This window comes from Corvus moneduloides, chromosome 15 (assembly GCF_009650955.1).
Source record: "Corvus moneduloides isolate bCorMon1 chromosome 15, bCorMon1.pri, whole genome shotgun sequence".
NCBI lineage: Eukaryota > Metazoa > Chordata > Aves > Passeriformes > Corvidae > Corvus > Corvus moneduloides.
This window is the reverse complement of record NC_045490.1, coordinates 18,275,686-18,298,681: the sequence shown is the minus strand read 5'-3', so window position 1 is coordinate 18,298,681 and position 22,996 is coordinate 18,275,686. Positions and strand designations below refer to the sequence as shown.

At 51.1% G+C, this 22,996-nt stretch overlaps 1 protein-coding gene and 2 non-coding genes across 3 annotated transcripts; all 3 read right to left on the bottom strand.

Annotated features, from left to right (window-relative positions):
- Positions 1-519: 519 nt before the first annotated feature.
- Positions 520-22,219, bottom strand: HSPA9 (heat shock protein family A (Hsp70) member 9). Its single transcript, XM_032124965.1, has 17 exons — positions 22,121-22,219; positions 20,966-21,024; positions 19,373-19,460; positions 19,101-19,282; positions 18,293-18,417; positions 16,487-16,560; positions 16,295-16,401; positions 15,344-15,506; positions 14,619-14,711; positions 12,807-13,016; positions 10,329-10,556; positions 9,449-9,553; positions 8,194-8,311; positions 5,801-5,895; positions 3,910-4,002; positions 2,086-2,226; positions 520-1,289 (listed from the first exon to the last, which is right to left on the bottom strand). The coding sequence occupies exons 1-17, from the start codon at positions 22,202-22,204 to the stop codon at positions 1,230-1,232; spliced, it is 2,025 nt and encodes a 674-aa protein (XP_031980856.1). The 5' UTR covers positions 22,205-22,219; the 3' UTR covers positions 520-1,229.
- Positions 8,876-8,944, bottom strand: LOC116451740. Its single transcript, XR_004243320.1, has one exon. It is a non-coding gene; the product is annotated as a small nucleolar RNA SNORD63 (small nucleolar RNA).
- On the bottom strand, positions 10,023-10,095 carry LOC116451741. The gene has a single exon (XR_004243321.1). It is a non-coding gene; the product is annotated as a small nucleolar RNA SNORD63 (small nucleolar RNA).
- Positions 22,220-22,996: the final 777 nt, after the last annotated feature.

Sequence of the window (22,996 nt, the reverse complement as noted above, 5' to 3'; positions counted from 1 at the left end):
AACAGAGCTCACAGAATCAGCACTTGTTGCTTTCCCCAACACCTTCTCTTATTCAGGAAACTGTCTTGAGTGCCAGAACAAAACCCATCCTTTCCTCCCTCCTAAATACTTGAGCTGGCAGGACAAAGCAGCTGCAAACCCAGTTTTCTTTCCAGTTGATGAGACACACAGTAAGACACGGGGAAAAAGGAGACACAGCTACATTCATGCACCGCCCTGGAAGGCTGGGCTGCTGGAAGCCACAGGGGGCAAGTGCTGCTCAAGCCCACAGCCCGTTTTGCAAGGCTAAGCCCAAGCACAAAGCGCTAGAGGGTGAAGTCCCACTGCTACTGCAGTCACAGGACTTGAGGCACCTTGTGAGAGCAGCAGTGACACTCTCAGAAGAGCCCAACCTCAACCTTTGTGCCTGTGAATGAAGCACACGTTCCAGAAAGCTACAGCTGCCTGACCGTTCCCTCTGCAGCTCTCACAGGCAGTGAAGTGCTCGTGTTCTCCAGCAAAGGCCAGGATACCAGGAACTCCATGTTGGACACTTTTCTGCTTTTATTTTAAAAAAATCCAGAATGGATCCAGTAACAGTTTTATTATCAATGAAATTTTTTTACCATAAGCAGAGAACAGACACAGGATGGAGCAGAAGGCTCAGACAAGCAAAGTATTGAAGTTCCACACTGCCTCTTCTGTAAGAAATAATGTTACAGCTGAGTCTGCTGTACCTTTCCTTCAGAACAAGGGTACCAGCCTAGCTCAGGGCTAAATGGTCTCTAGCAACATCACCAGCCTTGCCCCTGCTGCTCACAGGCCTCCACCTGCTCCCAGGTACTCAGATCCACCAGGACAGGCCATGCAGGCCTTACTGTCCGCCCCATTCCAGCACAGCTTCCATCTCCACCCTCCAATTTAGTGACATGGTTTCCAAGCTTGGATCTCGGATTTACTACACCATTGTGTCAAGTATTAAATGATCAGCCAGTCCCCAGGTGCTCAGGGGAACACGCTGGGGCCAAACTCGTAACTTTGTCTGGCATGAATTAACTTTCAGCAAGTGACAATTTATCTAGCAGACACATCACTAAGTTTATACATTAAAGAATTTTATATATAGAATACTGCAAAAACACAGTAAGTCTGAATTCTGCCCCTTGCTGCTCAGGAAGGTCCCTTCTCTCCTAAGCATCAAGAAAATCAACCTCTTCATCATTCTCCAGTCAAGGCAAGACAGAAACTCCTTATTGCTTCTCTTCCTTCTGATCTCCTGGACTTCCAGAACCCTCTCGCTCCGAGGCCATCTGTGAACAAATGGGTTTATTACTTGTGGTAACAGCAAACTGCTTCTCCTGGACGTTTTTCCCTGGCTGGCTGCTCCCCAGTCAGCTCCAGCCTGCAGAACCCTCCTTCAGTGCAATGCGCAGTGTCCACGGGAGAAGGGAAATCTTCATCTCTGCCTGAGCTCTGAGAGGGAGGAACAATCTTCCCATTATTCCCTTTCCCAGGGGATGGCACAGGCAGCACCGAAGGTTTGTTTGGCATCAGGAAAGCAGCTTTCCCCAGGAAAGAGAGCTCAGCACCAGCAAGGTCACCTGGGCAGTGTACCACTGCCAGCCTGGGAGACCTCCCTGCACAGGTAAACACACCCTGGCCAGGTTCCATTGGCTGGGAGGGCCTTTCACTGGAAGGAGGTGGAGAAGAAAATCCCAATGGTCTTCTACTGTGGCTTCAGGTGGACTGAACAGGATTCACATTTTACAATCACCCTTAAGTAGGTTCAGGAGTTACTTTACTCCTTCAGGCACTTCATGCACTGAGGGGAAAGCCCTCTCCGTGTTCTTCTGGATGCTCATTAGGAGCTTCTCCTTTACCATGGAATGCTGCACAGTAACAGAACACCCAGCCTGGAGGCATAGCCAGATTTCAGGCCTCCACCTCTCCCTGACCTTCCACAGCTGCCCCTTCAGCCAGTGTCACTCAGAGGCAGCTGCACAGAGGCTCAGCACCACCTCCCAGCCTGGCTCTTACCCAGGTTCAGTGTCCTGACTCCCCCTTCCCCATCCAAGGGCCCTGGAAGTGCACTGACCATGGACCTACCTTCTTGTATGCCATTTCAAAGAGTTTCAGGGAAGCCTGCTGCAGGCTGGTTGCTGCCTGCCTGATGTTCTCTCCTGTTTCACTGTCTTTACGAGCCAGAAGTTCTCTCATTTTAGCAATTTCTTCCTTCAATTTGTTGCACTGCAAAAAAAGACACAAAACCCCAAGGTGAGATGCTGCACTTGGTTCACTGACAATCTCCATCCTGTCACTCCACCACCTACTGGCCACAGCAAAACTACCTTTTCATGCCAGAAGCCATGAAGTTAAGCCTCAAAGTGAGCCTGCAGGGCCTAGGACTGTGCCCAGTTCCCAGTGGGCATCTGTCCACTCCACTAACAGTGTCCCAGTTGGCATTAACGGGGCCTGTGTGCTGTCTGGGCAGAGGCGCCAAGGACAGAGCCCTGCAGGGCCTGACAGCTGGCCAACGCCGTGCTCTGTGCCTGGCACAGCTCACCTGGCACAGCCATGCCAGGGGCAGGGAAGGGAGCAGCAAGCTGGTTTTCATGGATATTTAAGGCCTGTCAGGGAGCCAGCGAGCAGGGCTGCTCCTGCCCTGTTAATCCCTGTGCTGCCCATGGGAGCAGGAGCTTGGAGCAGACCAAGAGAGCGGGCTCATCCCAGCCTGGAGCCATCTGTCAGTCCCTCACACAGGCTGGCACTGCCTCCTCTCCTGGCAGGCTGCTGGAGAGACAGCAGGGCCCCACCTCCCCAGGGAAGCCATAGGGAACAGTCCCTGCAGGGAACAGGGATTTTGGCTCCATACTCCTGTGAGAGAAAACTCCAGTGATCATAATTCCAAACAGAGCCAGCCAGTATCAAGGAATCACAGAATAGTTTGGGTGGGAAGGAACCTTAGAGATCATCTCATTCCACCCCCTGCCATGGCCACTCAACCAAGTTCCAAGCCCCATCCATCCTGGCCATGGACACTTCCAGGGATGGGGCAACCACAGCTTCTCTGAGGCCTCGCAGGGGAGAATTTCTTCCCAATATCCTGCCTAACCCTGCCCTCTGTCAGTTTAAAACCACTGCCCCTCGTCCTGTCCCCATCTGCTGGCAGAGAAACAGCCTTTAACTGACCAGAGGCTGCTACCAACAAACCATAATCGTGTTCCCTCAGACACCTCAGAGACCCCAGGAGCCCTCTTATTCTGCTTCCCAAAGTTGTTAAATTGGTAATTGGGCACACGCTCTTCTAAACTTGGCTTTTGAAATTCACAATACACTGCCTCAGAGTGGTGTGAAAAGCACTCCTGGATATTAAATATCCACTTCATTTCAAAGACAAAAACTGGAGTTAAGTGGACACTGACTTCTGTTGCCCCCAAGTTCTTGGGTGCTGTGCATGCACTGCCAGGAGAGCACAGCAGCTCTGCCCCTGTCCCTGTGCTGACATGGACAGGCACTGTCCACAATCTCCAGCCTTGAGCAAACCCTCCTCTGAGGAGCCAGCCACAGCACAGCCCTTATCACAACACTGCAAGGCCATGCAAAGGACACAGCTCTTGCAGAAACCTCTCATCAGCAGCTTCCCAGCCGCTCAGATCCTCAGTGACACCAACCCTGCACTTTGAAATGGGTTATTTGCCATCACCCAAACCCTGCTCCTCTAAAGATGTCTGTCCATCCTCCCCTCTGCCACACCCACCCCTCCCATCGAGGGCCACATCCAGAGGTGCAGGGCTGTGCCACCTTCACCCAGCATGGAAACACAGCCAGAGCTGGTGCCACTGGCCAGAGCCAGCTGGGAGTTACATGGGATGTGAGCAATGATTTCATAAGGGATTTAGCTTTAGCACTCCAGGATCAGGAACCACCCACCTCATCTGCTGGCAGCTGATCCTTGAACTCTTCCATCTTGGACTCCGTGTCGTGGATGATGCCCTCGGCCATGTTCACGGCCTCCACACGTTCCTGGGGAAGACAGCTCATGAGGGCTGCTGCCACTGGTGACACAAGTGGTGACATTCCATGCCCCAAACTGCCAAGCTCCGCTCAAGTTCCCACCCAGGGTCCTTCTCCATGGCAGCAGGGCAAGAAGAAACGCAAGCGAACCATTTCTAGGGGCACTGTGGCCCCACAGGGCCCTGAGAGCAGTCAGTGCCAGCCTGCCCTCACGAGTGGTCACACTCACATGCACTCCCCTGAACTGCAAGTGACCAATGCAGCACCACTGCTGGCACATGGGCAAGGACAGAGACCTTGGGGACAGCGCAGCACACTCAGCGCCTTGGGAAAGCACCAGAGCTTTTGGAGAGTATCCTTAAGCTTCTTCAGCACCAGGGGCACTAGAGACAACTCAAATGCTGGGTGGAACTCATGTTCCCTTACTACAAAAACTCCCATTTATGCATTCCTGATACTTTCATGGCAGTAAAACCAGGATCAGAAACGTCTAATGAGGCAATTTTGAAAATTACAGTTACACAAGTCAAGTCAAAAGAAGTGTTAGGTAAAATAACCTCATCACCTTCCTCTGAGAGTTCACTGGACAGGGGTGAGTTCCACTTCAGGACTACAACAGAGAGGAACTTGTCCAGCAATTTAAGATACAAAGTAAGGCAGCAGGACAGTTTCCAGTGCAGCCTCTTTAAATGCCAGCCCTCCCCTACGCTCCATGGAAACGATGAGGTTATTGAAACAGTGGGACTTTCAGAGCAAGGTCTTTGAAGGTTCTCCAGATAACCTACAAATGCCCATCAGCCACTGCTTTGTGGCTTTAGAGGTTTTGAGGCAAGGCAGTGCTGCTTCCCGAGAATTTATTCCACGCCTTCTCCCCCCTTCAGTCCTCTTCTGATCCCGTCCCTACTGGGGGCAAGATGTACAGCACGGCCTGGACACCTGAGAAGGCTCCTACAGACTGAAGGACACAAAGTGGATCAATTCTATGGGCCAGTTTCAGCAATCACTAAACACATGCTGCTGCCACATCCCAGAGTCAGCCTGTGCTGTGTCTGCTTAAAAATCAATGCTCTATATTTAGTTGCGTAAGTCATTAGTACTACCCTCATTAAACCAATTAGTTCCAACCATTAATCCTGTGTGTATCACAGGTTCAGTCGCTCCCCCATGGCAAGTGTCAGTCTTGGGAAGATTTCCATCACCTCCTCCTGGCCTCACCTGCACCGAGGGCCAGCACTGCTCACATGGACACAGCATTCCAGGTGCCACACTGAGACCTGGCCCACTGTGGCAAGCAACTTCCCACTTATGAAGGAAGAGGCTGAGGTGCTGCTTTGTCTGGCAGGTTCTATAAATTAAGCTTTAAGCTCAGAAAGAGTAGCTTAACTAAAACACTGCTCCATTTAACCCGAGCACAGCTGTGAGCACCCAGGCTGGCTGCAAATGCACAGCTGAGGGGGACAGTGGAGAGCAGCGATGACAAAAACCCTCAGCAGAGCTGCAAAGCTGTTTGCCATGAGCAGCATGGCATGGGTTTGCTCCCTGCTGCCTCCGTGTTCCAGGAATTCCTCAGGGAGCAGTAAAGTGCAGTCACACAGGGCAAGGTACCCAACCCCAAGACCCAAATGCCTCTGCAAACACTTTCCTGCAACCCTGGAGTGTCAACTGAACGTAGGGAAAGGAGCAGATGCTTGGGTAAGAGCTCAGAGAGAGAGCCCAGAGCCCCCCAGGGGTGGGCACAGCTGAAAGCACAGAATGGTGAAAGCAGCAGGTCCTCTGCACCCTGGAAGACCCCAGAACCCCCTGTTACCTTTCTCCGCCTGTCCTCCTCCGCATATTTCTCTGCATTCTTCACCATGTTCTCAATTTCATCTTTGCTGAGGCCGCCAGAGGACTGGATAACAACTGCAGCAGAGAAGAACATGAATAAAGGATCTGCTCTCACCTTTGAGAGGAGGATTGTTCCCCAACCTAACAGCAGCAGCCTCGCTCAGAGACTCTGCACCTGGGGAGGCCCCGTGGGCAGGACAAAGACAGCCACTCTTCAAAGAGCCACTGATGCTGCTGGCAAGGTAAAAGCCTCATCTCTTGGATCTACAACTCCCCAGCTCTGCTAGACACTTCCTGCCTGCTGGTCTGCAAGTCACTTTGGCCAGTCTTCAGTTAATCCTCCTGGAAAGGGAGGGTGCACCAAAGTCTTCAAACCAAAGGAGCATCCCAGATTAAAACCACAGAACTAAAAAAAAAAAATCAGAACTAAAATCCCTCAAACAAACAAACCCTCCAGCAAAAACCCAACCAACAAAAAAATGCAAGGAGAAGGAATGGTTTCACCAAAGATTCCTTTCCCTGTTGGAAAGCAGCCCAGGCTGGTGGCAGGGTAAGACAACATTCCCCACCCCGCTCCTCACATTGCCCTTAATAAGGAAATGGAGCACGATTCTATGGGCCGGCTCTTACACGTCCCCTTCTTGGTCTTTTTCCCTCTATTAGTGTCAAAAAACATAGTCTAGACTTGGGCTTTACTGCAAGAATTAGTGTAATTTCACTGCAATAGGAGCATCACAATGCCCATAAAAGTGCATGCTACCAGCACCATTTAAAGGAAGTTTTCTGTGGAATATCTGTCAGTGGTACAAAACCCTGAACAAAGATCCACGGAGAGGTGTCCTTTGGATACCGATGTGGGATGAGCAATTCAGCTTTGTAATTAGGACCACATTTACATAGAGGTAGGCAGCTAAAAGTAATTCTGGTTGCCTGTTACCAGGAGCCTTTTACTCAGCAGTAGAAGGCTGCCACACATCCAAGATCTCCAAGGAAATCAAAGTAACAAGCAGGGTGGGTTTGGTACCAAACTGCTGCCAAAAAGCCCAGCAGTGTGATGAGAAGCAGCACACACCTTCCAGATGTGCATAGTTAGTACTTCTGCTAACTGGAGCATTTCACTGCTCAAGGGTTCTCTCCAAGAAACAGCTGAAGGGCAGTACAGAGGCTTCCAGTTTTAAGGGAGAAGAGAGATCTATTTTCTATCAGGGGAACCTGTAAATGCTTCAAATTAATCTCCTGAACCCACCACAGAGCTTTAGAAACCATCGACTGTGTCATTAATTACCCCAGCACACAGGGCCCAACATTGCACTGCACCACAGAGCAGAACACACTGACAGCTTGAAGTCCCTGAGCCTCCTGCCAGCTGGAGACACTTCCAGCCTAAGTGGATGGAAATGAACAAGGTGGTTACAGGGAAAACCTGCTGCTTCAAAATATCCCAATCTCCAGACCTTTATAATGGAGTAATTACAAACAAACAGGGTCCTGGCACAGGGCTGGTCTGCTCAGCTGTACTTGGCACACCCTGGAGTCAGAGATCATCCTGATTTGACTCCTCCCTTAAAAGCTGGCACCTTCATGCAGCCAGGCTCACTAACAGCAATCCCTGTGTGCTCCCAAAGGAACAGCTCTCTCAGCAGCACAGCTCAAGGACAACTCATACAAGGTGCTGCATTCCCAAACCTCCATTTCTGTCCCTTCAGAGTTAACACAGGGCACATGTGACTACCCCAAACACCTCAGTGACACATGACACCCCTGTGAAGCAGCAGGAGCACAGCCCACCAACACCAGTGACCCTCAGTAAGCCAACCTGTGTGCCCAGCATCTGGGCACTGGGACACAGCTGATCCATGCAGGAAACCCTGCACTCTGCTCAAATGTTGCTGCAATTATTCCAGATGGCAAGACCAAGGCAGGACTGTCACACAGGGCAAAACCACTTGGCATGTGGTGAAACTGTGCCACTGAGGGCTGCCTTGACTTGGCATAGGCAGGTGTTCATCTCTGCCTAACATGCAAGGAGAGCATCCACTGGCAGCAGCCTCTGTCAGGAGGTTACTGGGGAAGGCAGAGGCTGTGAGCTTACAGAAGCTTTACTACCTTAGGACACACCCACAGCTCAGCTCTCACCTCTCCCTTTGCCCACCTCATCAGCCTTTCCAGGGCAGACAGGCTCAGATGACTTCAGCTACATCTGTGCTGCATTGGCAATAGACTGAAGAGTAAGGGCTACCCAAGCATCGAGCCCCAGGCTCCATCCCCACCCCCGACTGTGGGATGCCATCCAGGCAGCACTGCACTCCCCCAGTCACTCAGTGTCACCCCAGCGCTCCCTGCTCCCCTCCCTGTCCCGCCCAGAGCACTCACTCTGCTGCTCCCGCCCGGTGCCCTTGTCCTTGGCTGACACGTGCACGATGCCGTTGGCGTCGATGTCGAAGGTGACCTCGATCTGGGGCACTCCCCGTGGCGCTGGAGGGATCCCGACCTGAGGAACGACAGGGACAGAGCTCAGGGGACGAGGGCTGGGCACATCACCCTGGGGATGTGCTACTGAATGCACCACTAACCAACCCTCGGAGCTGAGTCCTCTAAGTACCTGGTGGCACCATGTGTGCATTGGTATCCTGACAGATTTAATGTGATACAGGTTTCTGCCCTGGACAAGTGCACAGAAACAACAAGAGAGAACCCCCAGGCCTGGTTCCAAGGTGGTACAAGTTCTGTTTTATTGCTACACAAGCCCCTCTTCCATAGCTGTGGCAGGATGCTCTGTTTCCTCAGCTCTGGACACAGACTTCACTGGCCACCTCTGAGGAACCATTTTAAGACACTGAGAGGCAGCACAGCTTCCTCCAAACGTACAAAAGAAAGGCGAAGCCCTTCCTTTCTGCAGGGCTCTTCCTAAGAAGTTCAGACAAACTTGAACAGTTTAACAGTGCCAATCTTTGCCAGCACTGACCAAACCCATTCTGCTCAGGGAGCTGGTTGGGCAGCCCCCCTCTGCTCCCAGCAATCCTGGAGCACAGCTGTTCCCCAGGGAGCAGGGCTTGGTGCTCAGTTCACAAAGTCTCCACAGAATTCTTCAGAATGATGTGTTGACAGTTTAACATCACAGCACACACCCTGCAATCCCAACCAGGCCACAAACACCCTGGGATACCACAGCTCACACTGGCTCCACTCCCAGGGGGTCACTGGGCTTCGAGTTCCCCTGGGGACTGCAGGTGTCCTGGAGCCTGCTCCATGTCCCATCTTTGCTACACCAGAGGAAAGCCCAGCATTCAGGTTATCTGCTGGCACTGGTACTGCCCAGGGCTTTTTACACCCAGAGAGTCCTTCTTGGTGACCAGGCCCTAAAGCTGCAGCAGCCCCAGTGCCACATGAGACTGCTCAGAAACTCTGAGCTCCATCTTCAATGCCAGTTGGTCCCCTGCCACAGAAAGGTGGCCCCAGGGCCAGGCTGTGCCTCTGGAGGCTGCTTTTGTACTAAAAACAGGGTCAAATGTCTTCTGTAAGATGACACTGCCTCAACACTGCCTTCAGGGAGCAACTGAAATGGAGAAGGCCCTGAATGTCTCCAAGAAGGTCAAGTCTAAGGTCATGAATAGAGAAGGCAACGCACCAATGTGAACTGGCCAAGCAGTTTGTTGTCACTGGCCATCTCTCTCTCTCCCTGGCACACTTTGATCTCCACTTGTGTTTGCCCATCAGCAGCTGTAGAAAATACCTATGGAAAAGGAACAGGAAGTTACTGTACAGCTAACTGGAACACACAAACGTCTGCAGTCACAAGCTGACTGAACAAGGAATAAAAGGAAGCTACTTAGAAGGGAAAATCATGAAACGCTTGCTGTTCTCATGTTCCTCTGACAAAACTCCAAGGCATCAAGGCTAGCAAGAGCCAAGCTCACCGTAATCTTGTCCTGTAGGCACCCAGGGACACAAAACCTGCCCCTCCATGGCAGCAGCAGGTTCCAGGGTAGCCACACAGCCCGAGAACATCTCCCCCTGAAGCAGCAGGCTCCAGCCCACGCCCCAGGCAGCTCAGGTGTTATCAGAGAGAGCACACAGCAGCAGGCCCAGACAAGGCCAAGGGAAGGAAAGGATCACACCCAAGTTACCAGGACATTACAATGCAGAGAAAAGATAACCCCTTCCGAGGCACAGAGCCAAGCAAGGCGCTCTCCCACGGGCGTGGTGCTCAGAACCCGGAAGGTCTCCACACAATTCTTCTTCAGAATGATGTGTTGACAGTTGGCATCACAGCACGCACACTGCAACAACCCTGACCGGGCCACGAACAGCCTGGGATATCTTGGCACCCATTAACTCAGCTGCCCTCCCCTCCTAGGCACACCAATAATCAGAGATACTCAGTGGCTGACATCAAACCTGATTTCTCCACCGCTTCTCTTGCCATCTACTTGGGATGCTTTGGGTGGCCTTTCCTGAGCTGTCTGAGAGTACCAGCAAAGTCCCACCCATCCAGAGTCAGCTCTTACCTGGCTCTTCTTGGTGGGGATGGTGGTATTCCTGTTGATGAGCTTTGTGAAGACACCTCCCAGGGTCTCAATGCCCAGGGAGAGGGGGGTTACATCCAGCAGCAGCACATCTGTCACATCACCAGCTAACACCCCACCCTGGATAGCTGCTCCAATAGCCACGGCCTCGTCAGGGTTGACTGCTTTGCTCGGAGCACGGCCAAACAATTCCTGCACAGTCTGCTGCACCTGAACGGAGACACAGCACAGCTCATCCGTGGGGGAACCACCATGGCCAGAGCTGCCATGGAAGCCTGTGGCATGAAGGAAACCCTGAGCCTCAGCTCTGTGCCTCTCCCTCCGTGCCCATCCTCCTGCACAGCACTGAATGCCCTCACTCCAGCCCAGACAGCCCCTTCTGCAGAGGCTCTGTCTGCCAGCTGCAAGGCAGCCTCCACCAGTGCCTCCACACGGCCCAGCCACACTCAGAGGGGATCATTCCAGGCTTATCTAGGAGTCAAGGACTGCTCCCTGGGAACGGTGCAAGCCAACACAGAGCAGGACACAGCTGCCAAGGACAGCACAGATGTGGAGGCAGAGCACAGGGAAGGTAAAAAATCCAGCAGCACAGTTCATGGTGATTGTATGCAGTAAAGGAAACAAAAAGGGAGTTGTATGTAGAACAGTACTTTCCAACTCTTTATTTCGTGGGCTGTTCCAGCAGAGGTGTGCTGCGTCAGCACTCTGAGCTCTGCTGTCAGCTCTGCTCGGCCCATTCCCAAGGACTGTGCTTATGATCCCAACAGATTTCCTGCCAAAGCACCCAGACAGGAATGCACCGAGGGTCTGCCCCAGAGCACAGCTCAGAACTGCCCTCCTCTGCCCTACAAGGGAAGGCTGTGGGCTCCTCTCTGAGTACAGGTATTGGGCACCCCAGCACAGGTGAGTGAGATGTGCCTGGAAAATTGCTGGAAGCAAACAGCCAACTGTGCACCACAGCCAGGAGACACCTGCCCAGGGTGCTCACTAGAGAAGAGGACTCTATGTGTGAGCACGTAATTAAACCCAAGTCTTGCCCTCTGGAGGTGTACTTTACAGTACAAAACAATACTTGTAACCACCCACGGGCCATCTCCTGCAGTGCTGGCCATGGGAGTGCTCCAGAGAAGCCACATTCCCTCCTAGTGGGGGGAAGAGAACAGAACAAGGTGCCCCAAGAGCAGGTTTGGGCTGTGTCCAACACACTGGCACATTTCAGAGGCAGAGCTGTAACTCAGGAAAGCATTCTGCCAGCTCAGAGCCACACATGCTGGGGGTTATGAGGGGGAGAAGGAAAAATAAAAATCAGTATTTAAGTCCTGTCTTCCACCCCTATAGGATACATAATGTTTCAGGAAAAGGCTCTGTGTTTGTCAACACTTTATATGTAGGTAATCACACCATTTTTCCTTCATCCAGCTGGAACATCAAGGACTTTGGGAATGTATAGCAGAGTTACTTCACTTGAGCTTTGGCCAGAGCAGGAGCTTCTGTTTATCTTGCTGCTCCTGCTCCCCTGCCTGGGTGACCTTCTGCTCACACCAGTATCACCTCCAGCCAGCAGGCTCATCGATACAGGAAGGAAAAACCCTCCCACCAAACCCCAAATCAACCCCAAGCAGGAGCATGTACACACCTCCTGTCATAGAGAGGACCTGCAAATACCAAAGCAACAAACAGTCCAAACCTGACTGATCCCTCTGGAGTGAGATTTTGGTGCTCTCTGTAGGAAAGGACAGGCTGTAGCCCTGGAGAGAGCAGTGTACATTCATGTTCAGCTCTGGGATGGGGAGCAGCAGCAGGCATGGCTGGAACAGGAGCAGTACATCACCTGCAGACAGCACCTTATCGGCAGGACTGTGCATGTCAGCACAGAAGGCTTTAAAGCTACCTGCTCCTGCTTATCTCCACAGAATGCAAGGGCCAGGCTTCAGATAAGGAGTGTCTGGAAGAGCCAGGTAAACAGGCCTGCCAACAGCAGCCTCCAACAGGTAGCTCTGAATACAGAACACCTCTGAATACACACAACCAGCAGGTATCAGAGTGCTTCTGCTCGTGCAGGTTCTTCACAGCTCTACGTGCTGGAAATCCCTCAAAAGGCACAGATCACTGAGAAATGGCTGTCATTGAAGTGTACCTTTACCACACACTGAGTCCACAACAAGAGGAAATGCCCTGTACTTCTCAACAATGCTGCTCATGTCCAGTGCACACCAGAATGTCAGGCTGCAGCTGGACTTTCAGCTCCCAGCATCTCCCACTTGACTCCATAAAGTGCAACTCTGCACCAGCTCCCAGCTGAGCTAAGTAAATGGAATGAGAGGCCCTGGGCAGTGCTCCCATGGGATCCTCAGCGCTGAGGCTGCTCTGAGCACTCCCAGCTCTTCTGTTCTGATCCCTGAGACAGCAAGCACGGGGAAGCTGTGCCAGCCCTGCCTGGAACAGGCACTGAGCTCATACCTTTGGCATTCTGGTCATGCCACCGACGAGGATGACTTCCCCAATGTCACTCTTGCTGACTTCAGCATCCTGCATGGCTTTCTGGCAGGGGGCAACTGTCCTCTTGATCAGGTCAGCCACGATGCCCTCGAACTGCGCCCGACTCAGCTTCATGTTCAAGTGCTTTGGTCCGGAGGCGTCCATGGTCAGGTAGGGCAGGTTGATGTCAGTCTGTGGCACGGAAACAGGCTCACAATGAAAACCAGGAATGGGCTTTACATCAACTTAGAGGTTCTGCTTGGCCTGTACTGAAGCATCTGCATGGCTGTTCACCCTCCAGCCCAGTTTAAGTGGCAGCAGGCACACTTTTATGTTTGACATTTCAGAGAAAAGACAATTATTTTGTTCCACACCTCATGGGTACAACTGTTAAACCCGAATTTTAATACTTTGTTATTTCAAGGTCTTTCATTGTTGAGAAAAACAATTTGTCATAGCGAGGAGGTAAGAGCAGAAACACTGGAAGTGACAATCTTAACCTTCTTCCTTCAGCACAACCCAGAAGAAAGCCCATCCTCAAGAGTTCCAAAGATTCTGCCAACTAACATTCCATACCAGGTAAACTCCTTTGAAGGGAATAACTAATGGCTGTTTTCTAGATGCCAACAAGTCACGTTCAACAGCCAGTCTGCTGCCATTTAACACAAAGTTAATTAAAGCATTAATTAAAACATTCTTATGGCTGTTTGTCACATGCTGGATTTTTAAAGCAGATCTTACAACTGAAATCATCTGATTTGAGTGCTGAGTCATTCAGACATCAAGAGACACTACAATCCAAAGCAATTAAAACATTAGTGCTTTAAGATCTAGAGATTACGTTTACACATGAATTAAAGCCATGCTGCTGACTAGAGGTGTGCACTCACTTTATAAACAGCATGGTCAAAAGTATTAGGGGAAAATGGGGCCAAAAGCAAGTTGTTTTCCCTTCACTGCTAAAGAGTTACGGAATTCAGTCTTTCCTGGTATGAGCAAACTGCATTTGCCAGCTCTTGAGCTCATAAAACAGAGCTTGCTATGTCTCTGGCAGAACTGTGCAGCCATTGTGACTGCCCTCAACTCCGTGCTATGAGCTCCCCACTGGCCAGCAAAGACCACCATCAGATAAAATTAAAGATGCTTATTCAGAACCTAGAACTTGGCAGAGTCCCCATTTCAATTACTATATAATTGACCTTAATTTCACTTAGCCAGGACTATTACACTCCCAACTTGCTGCCTCTCCAGTTCCTTATTCAGTAATGAATAAAAGACAAGCTTGACTGCATTAATATACAAAGCTGATGGAAAAAAGGAAGGAGGGTGTCTGTTGCCCATCGTCCAGACAACTCATCTATAGGCAAGTAAGTCAAGATTCTTTATAGGCATTACTACACAAATTAGCTGTTTCAGTGCAATGAGTAGCACCAAGGTTTTGGAACTGCTTGCACAGAGCTGTAAGTGGTTCCAGCAATCCAGCAGCACTGGCTGCAGCTGAATTCCCTGATGCCCATCACACTTCTGAAGTACAGAACAGGTTGGGAACAAGGTCACATTCCCTGCAAGATCAGAAGATGTGGTACCAGAAAAAGGGAAAAATGCAGCACCCAACAACTCAGCTTCCACCAGCTCCCTGTGCTCTGAAAGCCCACCCTGCTGAGTGATTTGCTGTGCCACTGATGCCATTGGGTCACAGAAGAAAAAACAATGTCAAGAGCTTTGTAAACAAACCCGGTGCAGAACTCAGTGTCTCCCAGGGTTGTACTGGATGCTTTGGATCCAGGCACGTACCTGCACAGATGACGAAAGCTCACACTTGGCTTTCTCTGATGCTTCTCTCACCCTCTGAAGGGCCATGTTGTCTTTAGTCAGGTCCACACCCGTCTGAGTGACAAAAACAGGGTTAACAGACTCTCAGCACCTGCTCAGGAGTCACTTCACCTTCTCAGAACTCTTGAGTGTAAAGCTATTTCTAGAGCAGACTGCTACGTGCACTGCGCTGCTCTCTCCCTGCTGGCAGAGGTGGGGAGCATTTCCAATCTGCCAGGCTCTCTGTTCTGCAAGTGATCATGCAGTGAGTTACAGAGTAAAGCCTGGAAAGGCTGCTGCACCACAGAATGAAAAGACAGCACTGAATTAGCAAAGGAGTTGGAATTACGTTGCAGTTTCCTCGCAGCAACCCTTGTTTGCACCTGTCCTGTCACATTCAATTGGACCACAGGTGTTTGCTTTTAAAAGTAAGCAGACTGCGTATAGGATAGTCCTGCTACACGAGAGAGAAAAAAGGCAGAAGTTCTGCTATTCTATGTCTTCCAGGAGAGGGATGGTCCACCTCAAGAAAACAAGTGTAAGATGTAGAAGCCAGGCTAAAGAGTGTCTGCCTAATCCTCTTAAATTCCAACTGTGCCAGAGGTGACAGATCAAGTCCTAATAATTTAAGAGAATTCCCATTCTTCTACAGAAGTGAGGTTGAAAAGCAGTGTAACATACGACTGTGTTCTCAAAAGACACCTTACCTCTCTCTTGAACTCCTTCACAATATACTGTAGCAAAGCCTGGTCAAAATCTTCTCCACCCAAGAAAGTGTCACCATTGGTGGACTTCACCTCAAAGACTCCCTTCTGGATTTCCAACACAGAGATATCAAAAGTGCCACCACCCAGGTCATAGACTGCAATACTGCAGGGAGAGAGGCAGGACAACATTACTTTCAAGGCAAAGCTGAGTGACTCAGAACTCCCTCTCCTCAAGAGATGACGTGCAGAACTCATGCTGCTGCCCACAAAAGTTAAAAGCCTCTCTAAAGACAGCAGTGAACAATCTCAAAGTGTCCATACCCCCTGAGCACCCAGAGTCCATGTGGGAGTCCCTGGAAGATGTGCTGCACAAAGCCTACCCCTGCCCATTATTTCAGAGAGGGCAGTTCCTGACTCTTCAAAACCACTCTCACATCCAATGACAAGAGCAGGGACACCAAAACTATTACGGTTTTTTTCAAAATGTGAGGCTTTCCCAGCATTATCATCTACCTCAGACATACAGAATGTCTAACAAAAAGCCTGTACTTCTGTAAGCACCTCTGACAGTGACAGAGGGCTGAATGCAGGCAGGGAAGCTGCAAGCCACTGACAGCTGGCACACCTCAGCACAGCTCCCATGCTGCCCATCAGCACCTCTGGTGACAGCCTGTCACCCAGCTGTCCTTAGCCACACCCACCACTGCCACCAGAGTGAAAGGTAATTAAATTGACACTCGGGTTTGATAATTAAGTTGTAGGTGCAAGTTATGAACTCTGTCTCTCCCAAGGTTGGTTGGCACAGAACAGAGGTGACATTACAGAGCTCTCACTCACAGCTCTGAGTCCACCTTGGCAGAACTCCAAGCAGTGCTCTAAAGCCCAGTAAGCAGAAGAGGCAAATCCCAGCAGGTTTATCTCAGAGGGTTGGTGTTACGCACAGGCACTTACACTTTGTCTTCAGACTTGTCCAGCCCATAGGCAAGTGCAGCTGCTGTTGGTTCATTAATCACCCTCAGGACATTCAAGCCAGCGATCTGCCCAGCGTCTTTGGTAGCCTGAGGAGGAAAGAGGAGAATGCTGACTGCCGAGAGAAACTGAATGCAATTTATAAGCCCCAAAATCTCCCAGCTTGATGAGTACCTGTCTCTGAGAATCGTTGAAGTAAGCAGGGACTGTGATCACGGCATTCTTTGCTGCATGTCCCAGGTAATTTTCTGGAAGAAAAAGGAGACAAAACAGAAAGTTATTCTTGTATGAACACCAAGTTCATTCACAGAATCACAGAATGGTGGGAAGGGACCATAAAGCTCATCCCATTCCACTCCCTGGCCATGGGCAGGGACACCTTCCACTGTCCCAGGTGGCTCCAAGGCACATCCAGCCTGGCCTTGGACACTGCCAGGGATCCAGGGGCAGCCACAGCTGCTCTGGGCACCCTGTGCAGGGCCTGCCCACCCTCACAGGGAGAACTTCCTCCTACTGTCTAATCTAAACCTACTCTTTTAGTATGAATCCATTCCCCCTGTCCTGCCCTTTCACGCTTTTGTAAATAGTCTCTCTCCATTAGTACTTAGTTTGAAATTATTTTTCTGAACTAACAGAAGTCAGGCTTCTGGGGAAGATGCAGAGGGAGCAGTGCAGAATTCCAGTCCTTCCACAAAACATGGAACAGTCTGTATACTTCTGACAGCACAGCAATGCACCTCTGCAATCCCATCAGTGACTGGATGCCACTAGTGTGAATTTATCTGAGAACTTGTCTTTTTAGAGTGTGAGACTGAAGCTGTTCTCCATTTTTTTGCATGTGATGCACTTAGAAGTTGCTCATTTTCATCCCATTTATAGAACCTGCTGTTGCTAACACTTACACAGTACAAATAATGTACACATACCAACTTTATCAGTGTTTGAGACAGCAAGTTAGAAGATGATGTATTACACCCTATTTTCAGGTCTCAAAAAAAGGGAAGTCATCAAATGCACATTGCGAGCTGCTAAAAAATACAAATGTGCACGATGCAGTGAGGATGCACAGACAGGACTCATGCCTATGCACCAGCACAGAGCTTACACACTGCACTGCTCTCTGCTGCTTGCAAAACCATGGCTGAAGTCAGGCAGCACTCAGGCCAAAAGCCAACACGCCTGCAGGAAGCAGATCCGTGCTTAAGACACAGAACATCACCCTCAAAGTAAGTCAGACCTATCATCTCTAGATGCTCTCACACCACATACTTCTATTTTACTACTGGGTGGAGCTTTAGCAAGTGCATAGGACCTAATACAGAAAACACAGTAACCTTTGGATGAAGCTTCAGTCCTGCCCTCCTCACACTCACTGGACACACGGTATTTAACGAATGAGGCTGCAGAAGGCACTACTGACTGCTCCCCCTCTGTACTACACTCCCAGAAACCACTTTAGGAATTGAGAAAGAGAAGAACATTTCTCCAGGCCAATGGGTATTTTCCCCTAGTGAAGATTTAAAGTCACCACTGGCTAATTAGCTATTAGAGCCCAACAATGGGGTCCTTTGAACACTCCCTCTCTCCCTAAGTGCCACACATCCAGCAGCTGAGTAGGAACAAAGCCACTCCAAGCCTGGCTGCCTCAGCCTGTGCAGCCAGGGAGGCACAAGGACTGCAGCTTCCTAGGAAACAGAGCTCCCCCTTCTGAGTGAGTGTGAATTCAGTTAAAATCAGAATCAATTCAATCAGCAACCAATTCTGGTACGAGTACCTTTTAAGTAAAGCACTGATATTTTGCCAAAGATCCAAGACTGAGGCAGGCACTGATCTTCCTTGAGGCTTCCTAGGAGCCCGCCCTGTTCCCTTCCCCCATCCACAGCCCTGCTCCACACGAGGGTTTGGTACCAGGAAGCACCTTTATGGCTGCAGCACTTCCATGTACAAAGCACAGACACAGCAAAGAGCAGCTGTACCAACCTGCAGTTTCCTTCATCTTCATGAGGACAAAGGCACCGATCTGGCTGGGAGAATAGAGCTTCCCATGAGCCTCCACCCAGGCGTCCCCGTTGGAGGCACGGACGATCTTAAATGGAACGTTCTTACTGAAAACCACAAGAATTCCACTCAGTTTCTGCAGCAGCACAAACCCCTTACAATCATCAGTATCAGCAGATGAACATGTGTAAATTCTAAACAAAGAGCACTCAACTTGCCAGCAGCAGCCCCAGATCCAGAGTCCCAGAAGTACCAACTACAGAACCTGCTGTTGCCAGCACTTACACAATACAAATCCTGTATGCATACCAACTCTGTGTTTGAGACAAGTCAAAAAAATATGTATTACACCCTATTTAAGGTCTCAAAAAAAGAGAATTAAGTCATCAAATGCACATGCAGATGCATGGACAGGACTCATGCCTATGCACCAGCCGTGCAGAGAGCTTACACGCTGCATTGCTCTCTGCTGCTTTAATCAGATACATCATTTAATCACAAGCCTGAGGTATGATCACACAGCTTTGTTTGCAAACACCTCTAAGAATTAGAGAAGTCTGCACTGCAAGCACCAGCAAGCCTTTTTACTTCTTCTCTGAAAGCCTTAATGTGATAGCAATGAATGCAGCTGAACACAGCCTGGCCCTCAGACAGAAGCACTGCAGCCTTGAGAGCTGAGGGCAGAACAACTTCTCCCAGAGCAGAGTGGTGTTTTCAAACCGAGCAGGTTGTGCCAGCCCCATGGTGTTTGCTGCCCTGGGGCTGGCAGTGGCACCGTCCCCTCACTCACATGTCCTTCTTCACTTCCGAGTCGTCGAAGCGGCGCCCGATGAGGCGCTTGGTGGCGTAGAAGGTGTTGTGGGGGTTGGTGACCGCCTGGCGCTTGGCTGGCATCCCCACCAGGCGCTCGCCCTCGGCCGTGAACGCCACCACTGACGGCGTGGTCCGGGCACCCTCCGAGTTCTCCAGCACCTGGGGGACAAATGGAAGTGTGACATCAACACAGCCACCTTGGGGACACCACTGGGGACACCCCACTTGGAACACTCCTGCTTTACTCACTTTCGCTTGCTTCCCTTCCATGACGGCCACGCAGGAGTTGGTGGTACCCAGGTCAATCCCAATAACGGCACCTTTAATTGCTTCTGAGCTGGAGAGCACATCAGGGAAAGGTAAAATCACCATTGAAGGAAAATAATTACATAGCAAAAAAATGTTCAGTCCTGAAGACAGAACAAAGTAATTTTTCACTCAATGTTGAAGTAAATCCGTGCTGTATCCTGACCTAAGGTGTTTTCTGATTCTTACCCTGCAATTTAAGCTTGTGCCTCTGTTCTGAACCAGATAACTTACAGGTAAATCCCTGCTTGTTAAAATAAACATATATTATTCTTCCCCAGGATATCTTTACTGCATACATATACTTAAGTTTTCTCAACAACCCTTATGATTTTGATATAAAATAGAGTTATAACTAACTCTGTCCCTACAGACAGGACTTATTTTGGGTTACTTTTGATCACAGAATCCCAGAATGGTTTGCGTTGGAAGGGACCTTAAAGCCCATCCAGTCCTGCCCTTGCCATGGGGAAGGGACACCTTCCACTATCCCAGGTTGCTCCAGGCCCCATCTAACCCAGCCTTGAATACTTCCAGGGGCGGAGCAGCCACAGCTTCTCTGCATAACCATGGTGTTCAGACTTGTTTGAAAACATTCACCTGGAGTTAAAACACTAATAAACTATACTTATTTATTTATCATTGCTTAGCATGGGGAGAAGAATCCACAACGATACATCACCTGGCCTATGCAGGGTGCTCTGGGCCAGAGCCAAAGCAAACCACCTTTCTGGTCCTCAGGAGCAACAAGTGAATCTAATCCTCAAAAATGGGAGTGGTTCTCACACAAGACAAATCTGAACCTCCTCTCCAGGAAGAGTGTATTACCCCTTCTGAGGCTCAGAGAATCTCTGAACCACAGCTTTGCTTAGAAACAAAGCCACATTCTGGGATGGAGAAGGCATTCTGCAGGCAGAGCAGGACTGTGTTTATCACCAGGAATGTCACCCAAGCTGCCAGGGGCTCTAACTCCAGTTCCAATAACAAAGCAGTAATCTTGGAACCAGACAGGTTCTGTACCAGACAGACCCAGCTTTCCTAACACAAACAGATGTCCCAGTCCATGGCCTGAATCAGCACCAGCCACAAACATCTGAGTAAGTCACACAACCAACTGCTCCCTTCTCCCATTATCCTGCAACAAGGAAAATTAGTGATTCAAATGCACGTTTATCTGCAGCGGAATGGATGCAGGCACCACTCATTCCATGTCAGTGTAAAACAGTTTGTTCCATCAATGTCGGGATTACTTTTTGTTTGGTTGGCTTTAATCAAACAAATCTCAGCAATCCACATTTTGTGGGCACTGCTGGTGGTGCGAGCAGCAGGGAAGAGCAATTGTCAGAGCTCCCCTGAAGAGAAACAAGAGATAAAGAAACAGCCTTAGAAAAAGTACATGCAGAGTTTTATTCAGTTTTATTCTGCTGGTTTGGCTTTGTTGCTCAATCCCTGGCTCCAATAATCAGTTGTGGTATCAGAAGAAGAGTAAATGTAAACACCAAACAGCCGAACATGACCACCCCAAGGAACACTTACGCATATCTCCTGCTGGATGCTGCTCTGAGAACGTTTTGGCTGAGGCCATTCCAAAATGTCTGTAAAACAGAAACAATCTAATCAGAACTTAGTTTAAAACATCGAGAGGTCTTCAAACCAAGACTTTCAGAGGCAGACAACGTGTGAAGTCACACTGTCCTACCACAGTGTTTCCTCTTTAAAAACTTAACATTTAACTGCAAACTAATGAAGAATTTCAGAAAGATTCAGACTGACACAGCCGCCCCTCCCCCAATTACTACACTAATTAATCTGCCATAACCCAGATTTCTACGACCAGAACCAAAGTATTTCCCTCATACAGAATAATCTATGAGCATGTTACCAGGCAAAAGAGATTTCAATAAATCAACACTAACCCTTCAGCGTTCCATGAGCAGAAGCAGATAAACATTAACCCCATTTCTCAGAGCTTTGTGCCTGGTCAGCAACAAATGCCCTATTGCATCCCCTGAGGAACCCGCAGCTGAGGTTTTGCTGCACAACTCCAGCTACGCGCCTGGCCCCCCTCTGCACCGCCAAAGCAGCATCCTGGAGAGCTCCGCAAGCGTGATGCCTTTTTCTGATTAAGAACGACCTTCTAAGAAGATACCTTAATGGGAACGGGACCGAAACACGAGTATTTTGTTGATATTTAACGACGTAAGGCCCAGGCACAGTGCATGGGTGGCTCGGGATGCGAGGGGCCGGTCTGAGCAGAGCCAGCAGGGCCAGCACAGCGCTGGGGGGGGGGGATTTGCGGTCCCCGCCTGTCCCAAAATCGCCTCGACGTGCCCTCCCCAGCCCGATCCCCGCCGTCACCGTCACACGGACGGTGAGGAATCGAGCAACCTTACCACAAATCTCCTTAGCAGAACACAGGCCCGAGCACGTCAAACAGCCTCCTCTACACCCCTAAGGACCGCTCCGCCCCGCACCCACATCAACCTTCTCCTAACAAAATCCGAGCACTGAGGGGCCGCGGCTGGGCCGGGCGCGGCCCGGGGTAAGCCGGGACTCGCCCGCTGGCAGCGCCTCTCGCAGTGTGCTCCCCCGTCTCTCTGCCCCGGAACCCTCCAAGCCTCAGAGCCCCGCAGTGTCCCCCAGGCCGCCCCCCGCTCCCCTCACGGTCCCCGCTCCCCTCACGGCCCGGACCTGCGCGGGGCGCGCGGGCGGCGCGGGGCTGGCGCGCGGCAGCAGCAGGGGCAGGCGCGCGGCGGCGCGGCTCGCGCTCAGCATGGCGGCGGCGGCGGCGGACGGGGCGCGCGGGGCCGCGGCTCTTCTGGAAACCTCCACCCACGTGGGCCGCGGGGGGGCGAGACGCGCCGCAGGACCCCCGCCGCGGACTGTCCCGAGCACGGCCTGATCCCGCCGCTCGCTTTCGGCGTGCCGCACGGACACCGGCACCGACAGGAAGCTGCGCGCTGCCCTCCCGACACTGATACGGAGCTCGCTGCGCCGGCAGACGCGCGCCAGGGCGACACACGAGTGCCGAAGCGGCGCGGCGCACACCGGCGGAGCCAAGGACAGCCCGGGTCCTGCGGCGGCCGCGCACTCAAGGTCGGACAGGATAAAGCGCAGGGCGATTGCCGCGGCCTTGCGTCAGGCGGCGTGCTGCGCATGCGCAGCGCGAGCGGGGCGCCGCATGCGCCAAGAGCCCCGCGGCCGTCCCGCCTGTGGCCGCGCATGCGCCGTGCGGCGGCTGGAAAGGCGGAGCCGCCCGGGCACCGGGGCTGAGGGAGGGGCGGGCCCGGGCCCGGGCACCGGGGCTGAGCTGCCAAACACACTGTGGAGAATAAAGGAAACAGACAAAACCAGCTCCTAAACCCTGGGTGATCCACTGTCCTACTGCTCCCAGCAGGATTAGAAAGGGCTGTGGGGCCAGGTGCACTTGGAAAAAATACCTGTGAGGGGTGGAACTGAAACCTGCTCAGCCCCAGAGGAGAAATAGGACTTTAAATCCAATGGGGTAGTTCGGTACTGCACAGCATTCCCAGCCTGAATCCAAACGCAGCACTGAGCCAGTTCCTG

Coding starts and splice junctions, on each gene's coding strand:
- HSPA9 (XM_032124965.1), bottom strand. CDS start 22,204: ATGCTGAGCGCGAGCCGCGCCGCCGCGCGCCTGCCCCTGCTGCTGCCG. Junction 15,507..16,294: donor GACAAGTCTGAAGACAAAGT/GTAAGTGCCTGT, acceptor CTCTCCCTGCAG/TATTGCAGTCTATGACCTGG. Junction 10,557..12,806: donor GCATGACCAGAATGCCAAAG/GTATGAGCTCAG, acceptor GTCTCCGTTCAG/GTGCAGCAGACTGTGCAGGA.